The 14,279-nt window shown below is 42.6% G+C and overlaps 1 protein-coding gene across 1 annotated transcript in view; it reads right to left on the reverse strand.

Moving 5' to 3' along the window:
• Positions 1 to 4,753: 4,753 nt before the first annotated feature.
• The window catches only part of cep78 (centrosomal protein 78), a 28,320-nt gene continuing 18,794 nt past the window's right edge, over positions 4,754 to 14,279 (reverse strand). Inside the window, exons 6-16 of the mRNA XM_039001444.1 lie at positions 13,278 to 13,452; positions 13,003 to 13,116; positions 12,766 to 12,830; positions 12,476 to 12,581; positions 11,654 to 11,768; positions 11,451 to 11,493; positions 11,184 to 11,318; positions 10,894 to 10,971; positions 6,170 to 6,339; positions 5,800 to 5,926; positions 4,754 to 5,590 (exon numbers count right to left, since the gene is read on the reverse strand). Of these exons, the coding sequence (XP_038857372.1) occupies positions 5,042 to 5,590; positions 5,800 to 5,926; positions 6,170 to 6,339; positions 10,894 to 10,971; positions 11,184 to 11,318; positions 11,451 to 11,493; positions 11,654 to 11,768; positions 12,476 to 12,581; positions 12,766 to 12,830; positions 13,003 to 13,116; positions 13,278 to 13,452 (1,677 nt within the window). The 3' untranslated portion in view covers positions 4,754 to 5,041. The remainder of the gene's footprint in view (positions 5,591 to 5,799; positions 5,927 to 6,169; positions 6,340 to 10,893; positions 10,972 to 11,183; positions 11,319 to 11,450; positions 11,494 to 11,653; positions 11,769 to 12,475; positions 12,582 to 12,765; positions 12,831 to 13,002; positions 13,117 to 13,277; positions 13,453 to 14,279) is intronic.

Raw genomic sequence — 14,279 nt, forward strand, 5'->3', positions numbered from 1 at the left:
GATTTCCATTGATAATTTGTGTGTGATTTTGTTGTCAGCACATTCAACTATGTAAAGAAAAAAGTATTTAATAAGAATATTTCATTCATTCAGATCTAGGATGTGTTATTTTAGTGTTCCCTTTATTTTTTTGAGCAGTGTATAATTTAGCCCAAACAACTACCTCTTCCCCTACTGTATTTATTTATTTTGCTCCTTTGCACCCCATTATTTCTATTTCTACTTTGCACATTCTTCCACTGCAAATCTACCATTCCAGTGTTTTACTTGCTATATTGTATTTACCTCGCCACCATGGCCTTTTTTTTGCCTTTACCTCCCTTATCTCACCTCATTTGCTCACATTGTATATCGACTTATTTTTCTACTGTATTATTGACTGTATGTTTTGTTTATTCCATGTGTAACTCTGTGTTGTTGTATGTGTCGAATTGCTGTGCTTTATCTTGGCCAGGTCGCAGTTGCAAATGAGAACTTGTTCTCAACTAGCCTACCTGGTTAAATAAAGGTGAAATTAAAAAATTAAAAATAAATAGGGCGGCGGACAACATGTGGCTTAATTGATATGTAAAATACCTATTCAGGTTAAAGATCTGGCATGCAACAAGACCCATATGTTATTTAAATCTGGTGCCCGACTGAACAGTCAATGACTTTGCATTTAACCCTTGATTGACGCATGCAACGTCTGAGCTGGATGCGCGACTCCAGACTGCCCTATGAGCTGAATCAAACCAACCGAGCCTAGGTGTACTCCGCTGGCCTGGTTAAGCATCCGCCATGGAACTGTGCTGGAAAGGGCAATGTGAAAAGTAAATGTTCGGGCGGCACCTTAGGGTGAAAAGGGTACAGGGGAGCACAAATAACTACCAGGTAGAAATAAAAACCATAAGACAGTGGGCTTGTTTGAGTTGTAAGGCTAAAACAACAGACTGCAGAAAAAAGTCGATGAATATAGTCGGGAGAGGTGCCTCTGCGACAACCGAAAGTCAGACACTGAAGTGGTTTTCCAACAGCAAGGCTCAGATCAACATTGCAGTGTTGCCATTGTTTATTCAAGTTTTTCTTTATAAAGTTTGTTGAAATAAACATGTTTCCTCCAACCCCCATATTACACACAAACTGAAATCATGTGTGTTTACATTGTACAATCAACTGAGAGTGAGAGCCTCATATAACATTCATTTGTATATATGAGCTCGATATATAATGACGAGATGCTCATGTCTCCGCCCTAACAATGAGTTGTCCCAAAGACGGGAAAGCAGGCAACAAGCGTACGTCCAAAACAAGCCCATAAAAACACAAATGGCTTTATTTTGGACAGATATTGGCAAGAGTGAAACCTCTCGCTTTTGGCCTCTTCCTCTGTATGTAACCACTGTATATATGAATCGCAACGATGTTGGTTCCTGCTTCAGTCATGTCTTTGGTCACATTCGCGCGGGTCAAACAAAAACACCCTAATGATTGGTTGATAATAGAGCCTCCCACAATCAATGATGCGAATTTAGCAATTTTGTTGCTAGATTTAGCAACTTTTTTTTAAACAGCATCTAGCAACACATTTATTTAAAAATTCTTTTGAACTTTTAGCAACTTTTGAAAAGTGACTCAAACGCTAAAATGCATTTTCCCTCTAAATGACACAACCGATTTTCTCTGTCACACAGTCAGTCAAAAGTGCATTGGGAGTGACGTCAGCAGCAGGCGCTCAGCTCATGCACAGGCAGCAGCAGGCCAGCAGCAATTTCAGCAAATTGCAAATCATTGTTGGCTGACTAGGGAAGTGAAGATAGTTGGTCACAAATGTTTGATCTTCAACAGAACTTACAACATCAATCAACATGTCTCAATCAAAATTGTACAGCCAGAAGTACAGAAAAGAGTGGGAGTCTGTACCTGCATTTAAAGGGTGGCTGAAGCCAGTAATATGGGATGATTGACAGGCATACTGTGCTACTGCAAATCAGATATGCTTGCAAAAATGTATGACATCAAAAAACATTGTGCTACAGCAAACCATATAAATAAATCAAAACCGTACAACCCCACAACGCAGTCTACATTACCACAGTTGGTTAAGAAAGTGGATAACTGCAAAAGCGCAGAAGCTACTATGGCAATGGCCATTGCGGAGCATTGTTCGCTGCTAGCATGCAACCATTTAGGTATGGCTTGCAGAGCTGCCTTTTCAGATTCTGTGGCAGCAACAAACTTCCAAATGCACCACACCAAGTGCACAGAAATGATTAGGGGAGTACTGGCTCCTTATTTTCTCAAAAGGGTAACATCAGATGTGGGGGATGAGAAGTTCAGTCTCCTTTTGGATGAGTCCACTGATCTTGAAATACCTGGGTGTGGTGATTCGGTATTTCAGTGCTAAAAAAAGAACCGTTGTGTCCACATTTCTCGGGCTGGTTGAATTGGAGGGGGGCGATGCCAGATCAATAGTAAAGGCGGTAGAGTTTCTTGAGAAGTGTAACCTTAAAAAAGAGAATCTTCAGAGTATTGGCACTGATAATGCGTCCGTGATGACTGGGGTGCACAACGGGGTGCACAAGATTTTAAAGGAAGAATGTGCATTGCCAAATTTGGTACTCATCCGCTGTGTGTGCTATTCTTTACAATTGGCTGTCAGTGCAGAACCCAAAGAAACCATCCCTATGAGTGTTGAGTACTTAATCAGGGAAACCTACAACTGGTTTTCGATTTCCCCAAAACGGTGCGAGGCGTACAAAGCAGTGTATGCCACCATTAATTGTGGCCAGAAACCCCTGCAGATCACGACGTACAAGTTGCAGTGAAGTCATTTGAGGGAGAGCAAACAGATCCTGTCAAGCTTTTGGACAATCTGGTACACCTCTTAACATCAATTTGCAGCAGAGTAGTCAACCCTATGGCAAAAATGTATGTCCTGAAGGATGCTATTAATGGACATCTCAGTCCATCACCATACCTTGGGAACCTTTTAGAGAGCACGGTGTACCAATTCAGTCTTGCACCAGAGGACAAAAGGTCATTCGGAGACAGTGCATCAACTACATTGTTGCTTTAAGCAAGGAGCTGCAAGCAAGACTCCCAGACAACCTTGAAGCCTTGCGACACATGGCCTTGTTCAGTGTTAAGGAAATGCTAAAGCACAATAAAGGCACCACTGAAATTATTAAAGTAGCTGAGCTACTAGGATACCAGCCCCAAACAATTGATAAAATTGTTTCCCAATGGAGAAACATCCATCTGTTTAGGTGGGACTCAACTGAAAATAGTCAAGTTTTGGAGTGAAGTCAATAACTACACGGACTCTTCCGGGTCAAATCCATTTGAAGAACTGTGCAAAGCTGCACTCGCTGCCCTCTCCTTGCCACACTCAAATGCGGAGGTTGAACGGCTGTTCAGCCAAATGAGTGTGGTCAAGTCAAAGTTAAGAAATAGTGTCACTGCACACTCTCAACTCCATACTCCTGGTGTGGTATGGACTGAAGCTGGCTGGTGATACCTGTTACCAGCATAAACTACCAAGTGAAGTTCTGCAGCAGTTTGGCACCACAGCAGCATACAGCTTTAAGGCCACTCCATCCTCTTCTGCTGGTTCCAGCTCCGTGACGATGCAGTTGGACAGTGAAGATGAAGAGGATTTCCTTGCCAATCTATGATTCATCATATTTACAGTACGTATGCAAGGAGTGGACTTTCTGGAACTGGCGGAGACACACAGCTGGTGGTGGCAGTGTGTACTGCAGTGTGTGCAAGAACAGTGGCAATATCTGGAGGAAACCATTGAGCAGCTAGCCAGCCAAGCAGCACAACAACCTGGAGAGAGCTGCCTAGCGCACACATCATTATTTGAGTCAAGTTGCTTGTTCAAGAAGATAGCATATATACCTTGTTATTAGCTTGTACCTATAATTGTTGATCAGTTAGGTAGCATGTTAACTACCAATACACTGCTTAAAACTATAATTGTTCAGAATGTGTAGGTTTACTAGTTAAAAAGAAAATAAATAAAATGTAATTGTTCAATAATGTGTAATTGTTCAATAACTCAATGTGTTGTGTTTAAAAAATTATGTGATCATATAAAAAGTGTTGTGTTTATATTACTTTTACAAAAGAAAATATGATAATAAACAAACAAATCTAAACTAACAAATGTCAAATTATATTTTTCACTGAGATGGCCAGTCAATTTGAGTAACGTTATTGTATATTCTACGTAATGACGCAGTTTTGCATCATCACGCAATGACGTCAACACGCAATGACATCACAACGTCATTTAGCAACTTTTAGCAACAAATTGACCTGCCTCTAGCAACTTCCCCTGAAAATTAGTTGGCAACACTGCCCACAATGCATGCAATGGCTGCAGCATTACGTTGGTGAAGAACAACTTCAGAAACTTGCAGTCAAAACTAAATTACCCTTGATCACATGATTTATGTGAAGTTCATGCAGTCTACATGTAGGCGCAAGTCGGAAATATTTTATCCCCATAATGCAACACACTTTGAAAGGCAGTGACCAGCAATGGCCACAGGCTTGACAAAAGTAATCTGCTCGAATGAGCCCATTGTTTTTGACCCCAGGAATAGCCCTGTAGAATGACCAAGACTGATTTTTCCCATAACTTTTCCTAGTGTAAACAAACAAATACATATGGTTGAACAGTGTAAGCAAAGTACTGCCCTACAATCAATGTATATCAACTTTTTTTAAACAAAGTTTATTGTAGAAAATATATACATATATTTACAAACAGTATAAAAAAGTCAGTTTTTAAAAAACAACTAAAAAGCCCCAAAAGCATTAATCTAACAAAAGGCTAAAATCACATTTAAGATTAGGCATCATTAGCACAATAACCTTTTAATAGTACTCCAATTTGGCACAAGAAAGGTAAACACAGATATAACATGAAAAAAGAAAGAAAACACTCAACAAGGGGCAGAGTTGTGGGTTCAGAACCCATCATCAGACTCGCCACCCATGCTCCCCAGAGAGCAGATCTGTTCCAGCCTCTCAAACTCTGAATAGAGTTTCACCTCTGAGCTCCTAACCCTACCCTGCCCCCTCCAGAAGCCTTTGACCCCAATGACCCAACAGATTCCAAACGCTCACTCATGTCACTCAGACTGGACCTTACAGAGCTGTTACTATGGAAGCTGTCGCTGTGGATGGAGCTGTAGGAGCAGTTGCTGTAATTAAAACTGTAACCATGTGAGCCTTTGCCGTTACTGTGGTGAGAGACATTACGACCACGGGAACCTTTGCCATAGGAACCGCTACCCTGAGAGTCATTGCTAAGGGAGCCTTTGGCATACGAGTCATTTCCATGGGAGCCGTTGCTATGGATACTGTTCTCAGTCCCTGACACCTGTCGTCCCTCCGGTTGTGAGGGCGAGGGATCCTTCTGCTGATTCTCTCCACCAGATTTCGCCACACAGGGCTCACTGGCTAACTCACTAGCAGGGACGGGGGGCACTTCCCGTGGGTCACCCTCTGGCGAGAACCCTCTGAGGGTGGCTGGAGCTCCGGGGGTGAATCCGTTGGGCTGGCCCTCTGACGGAGCCCTGGGGCCGTCGCCTCCCTGGAAAGACAACCCAGAGAATGAGATTGAATAGGACCCAAGCTACTGACAGATATTCACCACCGACAGACTCAGAATCTACACTGCTTAACACTTGAATATCTACCAAAGAAACACCATCCCTGACAACAATCTTAGTACATACATACTGTACACCACCCACACCCAGACTGCACTGAGACTGTATTTACAGAAGGTGCCACATCAACCTTATCTCCCGTGTCCTGGTCCCCTGCCCCAACAAGAGGCTGTCCAACACTGGAGGACAGCTGGGGTCGCCCAAGTGGGCCAAAGTCGGACTGGTCAATCCCTGCCATGGAGGCCAACTGGCCCAGTCTGAGAGACATAGCAGAGCATAGGGTATGTGTTAGAATACACAGGATAAACACTGGAGAAGCAGGAAAATCATTACACAAGTAACATCCCCTCACATCTAAACCCTCCAGTCTGGAAGTAAGTCTCAATATTTGTCCCATTGAGGTGAAACTCCACACATTCGAAGAGAAACTGTCCATTTATTTCTTTATCGAGGAACTTTGTGAACCCACCAAAATATTTTTTGCCAGTCACAAGGCTTACCCAGCATCCTTGAGCAGGTCCAGGAAGGCATGGAACTTGCCGAAGGAGCTCTCGATGCTGTCCAGAACTGCATCGTCCTCCAGAACACTGGAGGGGCCAGTAGCAGGAGCATGCAGTGCCTCCGACAGAGAGAAGTTGATACTGCGCAGCCGAGCGTTCTCCAACTCATACTGAACAGGCAGAGCAGTTGATTGACAATTAAAACACACACACGATAAGAATAAAAAAAAGGGGCATAGGTTACATACAGTACCAGTCAAAAGTTGGGACACACCTACTCATTCAAGGGTCTCTATTTTTCATATTTTCTACATTGTAAAATAATAGTGAAGACATCACAACTATGAAATAACACATATGCAATCATGTAGTAACCAAGGCAAAGTAACCACCCTTTGCCTTGATGACAGCTTTGCACACTCTTGGCATTCTCTCAACCAGCTTCATGAGGAATGCTTTTCCAACAGTCTTGAAGGAGTTCCCAAATACACTACTGTTCAAAAGTTTGGGGTCACTTAGGAATGTCCTTTGTTTTCCAAGAAAACATACATGAAATGAGTTGCAAAATTAATAGGAAATATAGTCAAAACGTTGACAAGGTTATATATAAATGATTTTTAATTGAAATAATAGTGTCCCTCAAACTTTGCTTTCGTCAAAGAATCCTCCATTTGCTGCAATTACAGCCTTGCAGACCTTTGGCATTCTAGTTGTCAATTTGTAAAGGTAATCTGAAGAGAATTCACCCCATGCTTCCTGAAGCACTTCCAACAAGTTGGATTGGCTTTCGTACCATACGGTCAAGCTGCTCCCACAACAGCTCAATAGGGTTGAGATCCGGTAACTGTGCTGGCCACTCCATTATAGACAGAACACCAGCTGACTGCTTTTTCCCTAAATAGTTATCGCCTAGTTTGGAGCTGTGCTTAGGGTCATTGTCCTGTTGTAGGAGGAAATTGGCTCCAATTAAGCACCGTCCACAGGGTATGGCATGGCGTTGAAAAATGGAGTGATGATCTTGTAGAAGGAAGGCTATTTTACCCTGTACAAATCTCCCACTTTACCACCAGCAAAGCACCCCCAGACCATCACATTGCCTCCACCATGCTGGACATGGCGTCAAGCACTCCATCATCTTTTCATTTTTTCTGCGTCTCACGAATGTTCTTCGTGATCCGAACACCTCAAACTTAGATTTGTCTGTCCAGTGTCTGAAATCTTTTGCCCATCTTAATCTTTTGTTTTTATTGGCCAGCATCCCGGACTCGCCTCTTCACTGTTGATGTTGAGACTGGTGTTTTGCGGGTACTATTTAATGAAGCTGCCAGTTGAGGAATTGTGAGGTGTTTGTTTCTCAAACTAGACACTAATGTGCTTGTCCTCTTGCTCAGTTGTGCACCGGGGCCTCCCACTCCTCTTTCTATTCTGGTTATAGCCAGTTTGTGCTGTTTTGTGAAGGGAGTAGTACACAGCGTTGTATGAGATCTTCAGTTTCTTGGTAATTTCTCGCATGGAATAGCCTTCATTTCTCAGAACAAGAATAGACTGACAAGTTTCAGAAAAAAGTTATTTTTTTCTGGCCATTTTGAGCCTGTAATCGAACCCACAGATGCGGATGCTCCAGATTTTCAACTAGTCTAAGGCCAGTTTTATTGCTTCTTTAAAATCAGGACAACAGTTTTCAGCTGTGCTAACACTTGCAAAAGGGTTTTCTAATAGCCTTTTAAAATTATAAACTTGGATTAACTAACACAACGTGCCATTGGAACACAGGAGTGATGGTTGCTGGCCTCTGAAGAGCCTTTGTAGATATTCCTTTTTTTTTTTAAATATTCTTTTTTTAAATTTAAATCTGCCGTTTCCAGCTACAAGAGTCATTTACAACATTAACAATGACTACACTGTATTTCAGATCAATTTGATGTTATTTTACTGGACAAAAAAATTACCTTTTCTTTTAAATCAAGGACATTTCTAAGTAACCCCAAACTTTTGAACGGTAGTGTATGCTGAGCACTTGTTGGCTGCTTTTCCTTCACTCTGCAGTCCAACTCATCCAAAACCATCTCAATTGTGTTGAGGTCAGGTGATTGTGTAGGCTAGGTCATCTGATGCAGCACTCCATCACCCTCCTTCTTGGTCAAATAGCCCTTACACAGCCTGGAGGTGTGTTTTGGGTTATTGTCCTGTTGAAAAACAAATGATAGCCCACCATTCGCTAATCAGATGGGATGGCGTATCGCTGCAAAATGCTGTGGTAGCCATGGTGGTTAAGTATGCCTTGAAATCTAAAGAAATCCCCGACAGTGTCACAAGCAAAGCACCCCCACACCTCCTCCTCCATGCTTCACTGTGGGAACCAGACATGCGAAGGTCATCCCGTTCACCTACTCTGCATCTCAAAGAAACGTCTCAAGGAACGTGTCGTTTAGTAGTGGTTTCTTTATAGCAATTCGACCTTGAAAGTCTGATTAACGCAGTCTCCTCTGAACAGTTGATGTTGAGATGGATCTGTTACTTATTTGGGCTGCAATTTCTGAAGCTGGTAACTAATGAACTTATCCTTAGCAGCATAGGTAACTCTGGGTCTTCCTTTCCTGTGGCGGTCCTCATTAGAGCCAGTTTCAACATAGCGCTTGGTTTTTGTGACTGCACTTGAAGAAACGTTCAGTTCTTGAAATGTTCCGCAATGACTGACCTTCATGTCTTGAAGTAATGATGGACTGTGTAGCGGTATTTATTAGAGAGGGGTAAAGATAAAGATTTTGTTCGGGCGCCAGGCAGCTATTAACGATGCTGAAAGGAAAATAATAGAATAGAGAGAGTACCACTACCAGACCCACACACATCAGCAGAAGAGACTGCCTAGAGTATAGCCTGTTTACCAGATAGCCAGTGGAGAGAAAATAGAATACACACCCTATAAAACCCACATCACAGCACAGGGGTAACCCCACCAAGAATACCTCATACAATAATAATAATAATAAATGGCAGAGCAATTGAACAGCAACTTCATACAATAAAGAACCCAGTCATCAACAGAGGATTTGCAGTAATATGGATTATCTTCCAGTGGAGGAGTGCAGAGGGTAAGAATGTATGTGTGTGTGTGTGTGTGTGGGGGGGGGGGGTGTTCATAGACGCAACAAAGGCCTTAATGTCCACAATCTTCTCGGCCACATGTCATTAGTACACCCCACCTCAATACAGTTCAAATAACAATACACAATTGGCAAGCAACCTCCCTTTTAACTAAAATGTCCACCAAAATACTTCTGGCAGGGCAATAATAGTCCAGCTCCAATGAACTTCAATGGGAAGTGCATTTGAAAAATAGAAAGTCTATTGCAGGGTAAAGTACTGGAACGATAGAGGGAAGAGAAAGAGAACACGAGAGATCTTAGCTGTGATTTTCAGGTGTGCAGGTGTACTGTCTGACCGTCCGATGGTTTGTGGGTTTGTATGTCAAAGCTTCGCAACAATGTTGCTACTAATCCATGCGATCCATAACCGGCACGGTCCCAAACTAAAACAAACAACACGCTGAAAACAAATAAAACTTCTGCAGCATAGCACACACCATCAAACTGTCGCGCCACCCAAGAGCTCCTCCCCAGAGAGCTGAAACAGCTTTATTTCCTCCTTCCTTACTGCTGATGCGCTCTTACAGTGCAGCGCACGTGAAGGCTCAGCGCAGGATTTCACCACAACTGTAGTTCCTCTTTGCTTATTTGAGCTGCTCTTGCCATAAATCACTAAAGCTAGAGACTCTTACCTCCCTCACTAGCTTTAAAGCAACAGCTGTCAGAGCAGCTCACAGATCACTGCACCTGTACATAGCTTATCTGTAAATAGCCCATCCAATCTACCTCATCCCCATACTGTATTTATTTATTAATCTTGCTCCTTTGCACCCCAGTACCTCTACTTGCACATTCATCTTCTGCACATTCTACCATTCCAGTGTTTAATTGCTATACTGTAATTACTTTGCCAGCATGGCCTATTTATTGCCTTACCTCTCTTATCCTACCTCATTTGCACATGTTGTATATAGATTTTTCTACTGTATTATTGATTGTATGTTTGTTTATTCCATGTGTAACTGTGTTGTTGTGTGTCGAACTGCTTTGCTTTATCTTGGCCAGATCGCAGTTGCAAATGAGAACTTGTTCTCAACTAGCCAACCTGGTTAAATAAAAAGTGAAAAAATAAAGACTTGGTCTTTTACCAAATAGGGCTATCTTCTGTATACCACCCCTACCTTGTCACAACACAACTGATTGGCTCAAACGCATCAAGGAAAGAAATTCGACAAATTTACTTTTAACAAGGCACACCTGTTAATTGAAATGCATTCCAGGTGACTACCTCATAAAGCTGGTTGAGAGAATGCCAAGTGTGCGCAAAGCTGTCATCAAGGCAAAGGGTGGCTACTTTGAAGAATCTCAAATATAAAATATATGTTGAATTGTTTAACAATTTTGTATTTACTACATGATTCCATATGTTATTTCATAGATTGGATGTCTTCACTATTATTCTACAATGCATAAAATAGTACAAATAAAGAAAAATCCTTGAATGAGTAGGAGTGTCCAAACCTTTGACTGGTACTGTACATGTATGCAAGTCATACCATCTTCTCACAAAAATGGTAGAAAATTGTATACTCTGCATTTTAGTCTTACTAGTACAAAGGTTGGGATGACAGTCCGTACCTCCATGAGACGAGTGTCTGCCTTCACTCTGGCCCTCCTTTCCTCTGCTAGTCTGAGCCGACACTCCTCCAGCTCCACCTGTAGGAAAAACAGGAGAAATGCACTCCATCACTGTCAAATCAAAACACCAGTGTCGGTATGTCTGCCTGCCCGTCAGTCAGTGGGAGAGCAAACATGCCTGGTGTTTGTGGGGCTTGTCAATCAGGATGCACCTCAGTTTGAAGTAATCCCTTTTCAAAACGCCCCACTAAGTACAGTATGTGCACTGTCTGCTACCATATGGGCTTTACCTGTACACGTCTGTACTGTCTGACAGTGACCCTCTCATGAAGGCTAAGTGGTGACAGGCTTTTTGTCTCAACCGCTTCCTCCTCTCCCTCCTCCTCTGACTCAGTCTCCATTGTGACCTTGACAGTGGCAGCCCCCTGAAGAAGACCATATATTAGACATCAACAGAACCTATGATCACAACACAGGTCAGGCACATAGGGATTATATGTGGCCAGAAAGTGTCAGAATTAGTCTCTAACAGTGTGTTAGACAAATGGATTGCTTACCTCAAAGCTCTGCTCTGCCACTGTATTACCTGGAGGAAGTCCTCTGTCAAGATAGGAGGACATGAAAAGAAGAGGATATTCAACCACTCATGGAGGACAATGGAAGTTGATTTTAGTCTTCATTATTGAAATTAAGATAAATAAAGGCGTTTCATCTTGTAGGAGGAAGATTCATTCTCATTCTCCTCGACGACTGCCCTTACCTCTGTCGTCCAGCACGTTCTGCAGTGCGCCATGGGATACACCTGCTGGAGCTGGGGTGTGGCTGCTGGGCAATAACTGGACTCCGCCTACCGGCCAACGACAACCTGCGGGGACCTGGGGCAGGACTATATATGGTCAACGCCGGCAGGAAATGATATGAGGTCGGCAGTTGAAAAGAATGTGATTATTAATAGAACATCACAGGGTCCATTAGTATGGTAACTACATAGGGAAGTTTCATCTCAACACGCTATGAAAGTGGATACGTCACACACGTCAAACAAAGCATTACGTACACTGGTAGCAAGCAAAGAGAGAGGATGCCGTAGCGAACTAACTATAAATAGGTGAATTGTTTAATTCCACAGTTAGCCAGAGTTAGTTACATGTATTTACTGTTGGTTAACTACCGCTATTAGACTTTTAGATACCGGGCAACCGTAATGCTACTTCCTGGCTCCAGAAAGGATGTGGTGGCTCTAGTTACATTTAGCCATTTGTGACATATCCACTGTTATAGTGTATAGTACCACAGTGTGACTGTGTGTTTGGAGGCTTAGTATTGAGAGGCTGATGGCTAAGGGAGAGTTAACAGTGACCTGGATTGTGTTCATTATGGAACGCAACCGGAAACAAAATAAATGTTTCCTATTGGACAAGTCTAGGTGGGCCCTCTATATTTCAGTCCAATGTCTTCCGTTTGGAGCCTATAATGAACACAACTGTGGGCACTTCTCTGCATCACTGGGGGGGCAAAGGTCAAAGAGAGAATGCCTTGGAAACAAATATCTACTCCCTTGAGAGTAGATGATCAAAAGTACCTATCCTAAATGTTGCTTTTCCTCTAGCTGTATTTCCCAGTATTCTTCTCTTAACGATTGGAGGTTTCTGTGAGTCTTTGAGGGCTGGGGGCTTGATCCAGGAGTACTACAACATAAAACACAGAGCACATACTACTGAGAAACCACCATCATCAACCCCAAGATACTAATACACATCTTCACACATGTATAATACAGTATGTATCGTACCACTTTGCGTTAATCACGGACACACAGCTCCCAATGTTTACTTTAATAGCCATATAGGGACACATTTTCTCCTGGCCTACCTGAGAGGATTGACCATTAGCGTTCATGAGAACTCTTTCGATCACGGACTTCATCAGGTCGTTGTCTGTGCGAGGAGGAGAGGAGTAAGAACCACTATAACAAACTCTCAAAGGAAAAAACTGCAACCCGAGTAGATATGATCATTCTGAGATGTCTACTTCCAAAATATACCCTTTTGACAGGTGCCATGAGTAAAACAATCCCATCCAATCAGAGCAGTGTCAGTTGGAACTTACCCACCAAGGGGTTCCTCCTGATATCCAGGACACAGAGAGTGGAGTTGGACTTTAGAGCCTCCAGCAGAGACCGTGTCCCATCGTTGGACAAACCACACTTCTGCAGATCCAAGGCTAGGAAAACAATGCAAAAAACTAGAGTCAATACCACCATTAACAAAGAAGTTTTGATATAGTGTTCCTTAATATACACAACCCTGGATTCAAGCCCAAGGGAATGTCCTAAAAAACTGACTTGAAAGTGGGTCAATGAGAGACTGAACATGTCCTCTGACCTTTGACCCAGAGGTCCTCAGCCAGTTCCTGTGCGAGGGCGGCCGCCCCTCTGTCTCCCACCAGGGTGTTGCAGTTGAGAGTGACCCGGCGGAGGCCTCCCATGCCCTCGAATTCAGGCCTCCTGTACCTCAGAGATTCGGCCCAGGCTGCACTGTGCCTCCGCATTGCCTGATGCTGCAATGCAGGGGAGAGGTCAGTCAACTGGAGGTCACACACAAACCCAAACAATAAGGATGCACGATTCTGCCCAATTGTTGAATGTGTAATGACTTCAATACAGATCTTCTGAGTATGTCATACAGACCATCCCCACTAGAGGGAAACAGAGCTCACTGTAATGACAGTCACAGATGGCACACATACTCATTCCATTTATCAATTGTGTCAAGGCTTAAAAATCCTACTTTAACAGGTATCTTCACAGTCATCTACACTGACTGAAGTGGATTTAACAAGTGACATCAATAAGTGATCATAGCTTTCACCTGGATTTACCTGGTCGGTCATGGGAAAAGCAAGTGTTCTTAATGTTTTGTATACTCAGAGTATATAAACCTTGGATTGCTGGCCATTGTGCGGCTTTGAAGCCACCGGTTGGCCATATTGGTGCTCCCCAGTAGGAGCGGTCCTCCATAGGAATTAATGGAATTCTACAGTATTTCAATTAAATTATTAAAATAAAATAATTACATGTAATACGTTTTTGTTATAGTGTGGACAGGAACATTAGTTCTCAAAAAAATTATACTTTAAGGAAAATGTATGTATATACAGTACCAGTCCAAAGTTTGGACACACCTACTCATTCAAGGGTTTTTCTTTATTTTTACTATTTTCTACATTATAGAATAATAGTGAAGACATCAAAACTATGAAATAACACATATGGAATCATGTAGTAAGCAAAGTAGCCACCCTTTGCCTTGATGACAGCTTTGCACACTCTTGGCATTCTCTCAACCAGCTTCATGTGGTAGTCACCTGGAATGCATTTCAATAGC

The sequence above is a fragment of the Salvelinus namaycush genome, chromosome 1 (genome assembly GCF_016432855.1).
Source record: "Salvelinus namaycush isolate Seneca chromosome 1, SaNama_1.0, whole genome shotgun sequence".
Lineage (NCBI taxonomy): Eukaryota > Metazoa > Chordata > Actinopteri > Salmoniformes > Salmonidae > Salvelinus > Salvelinus namaycush.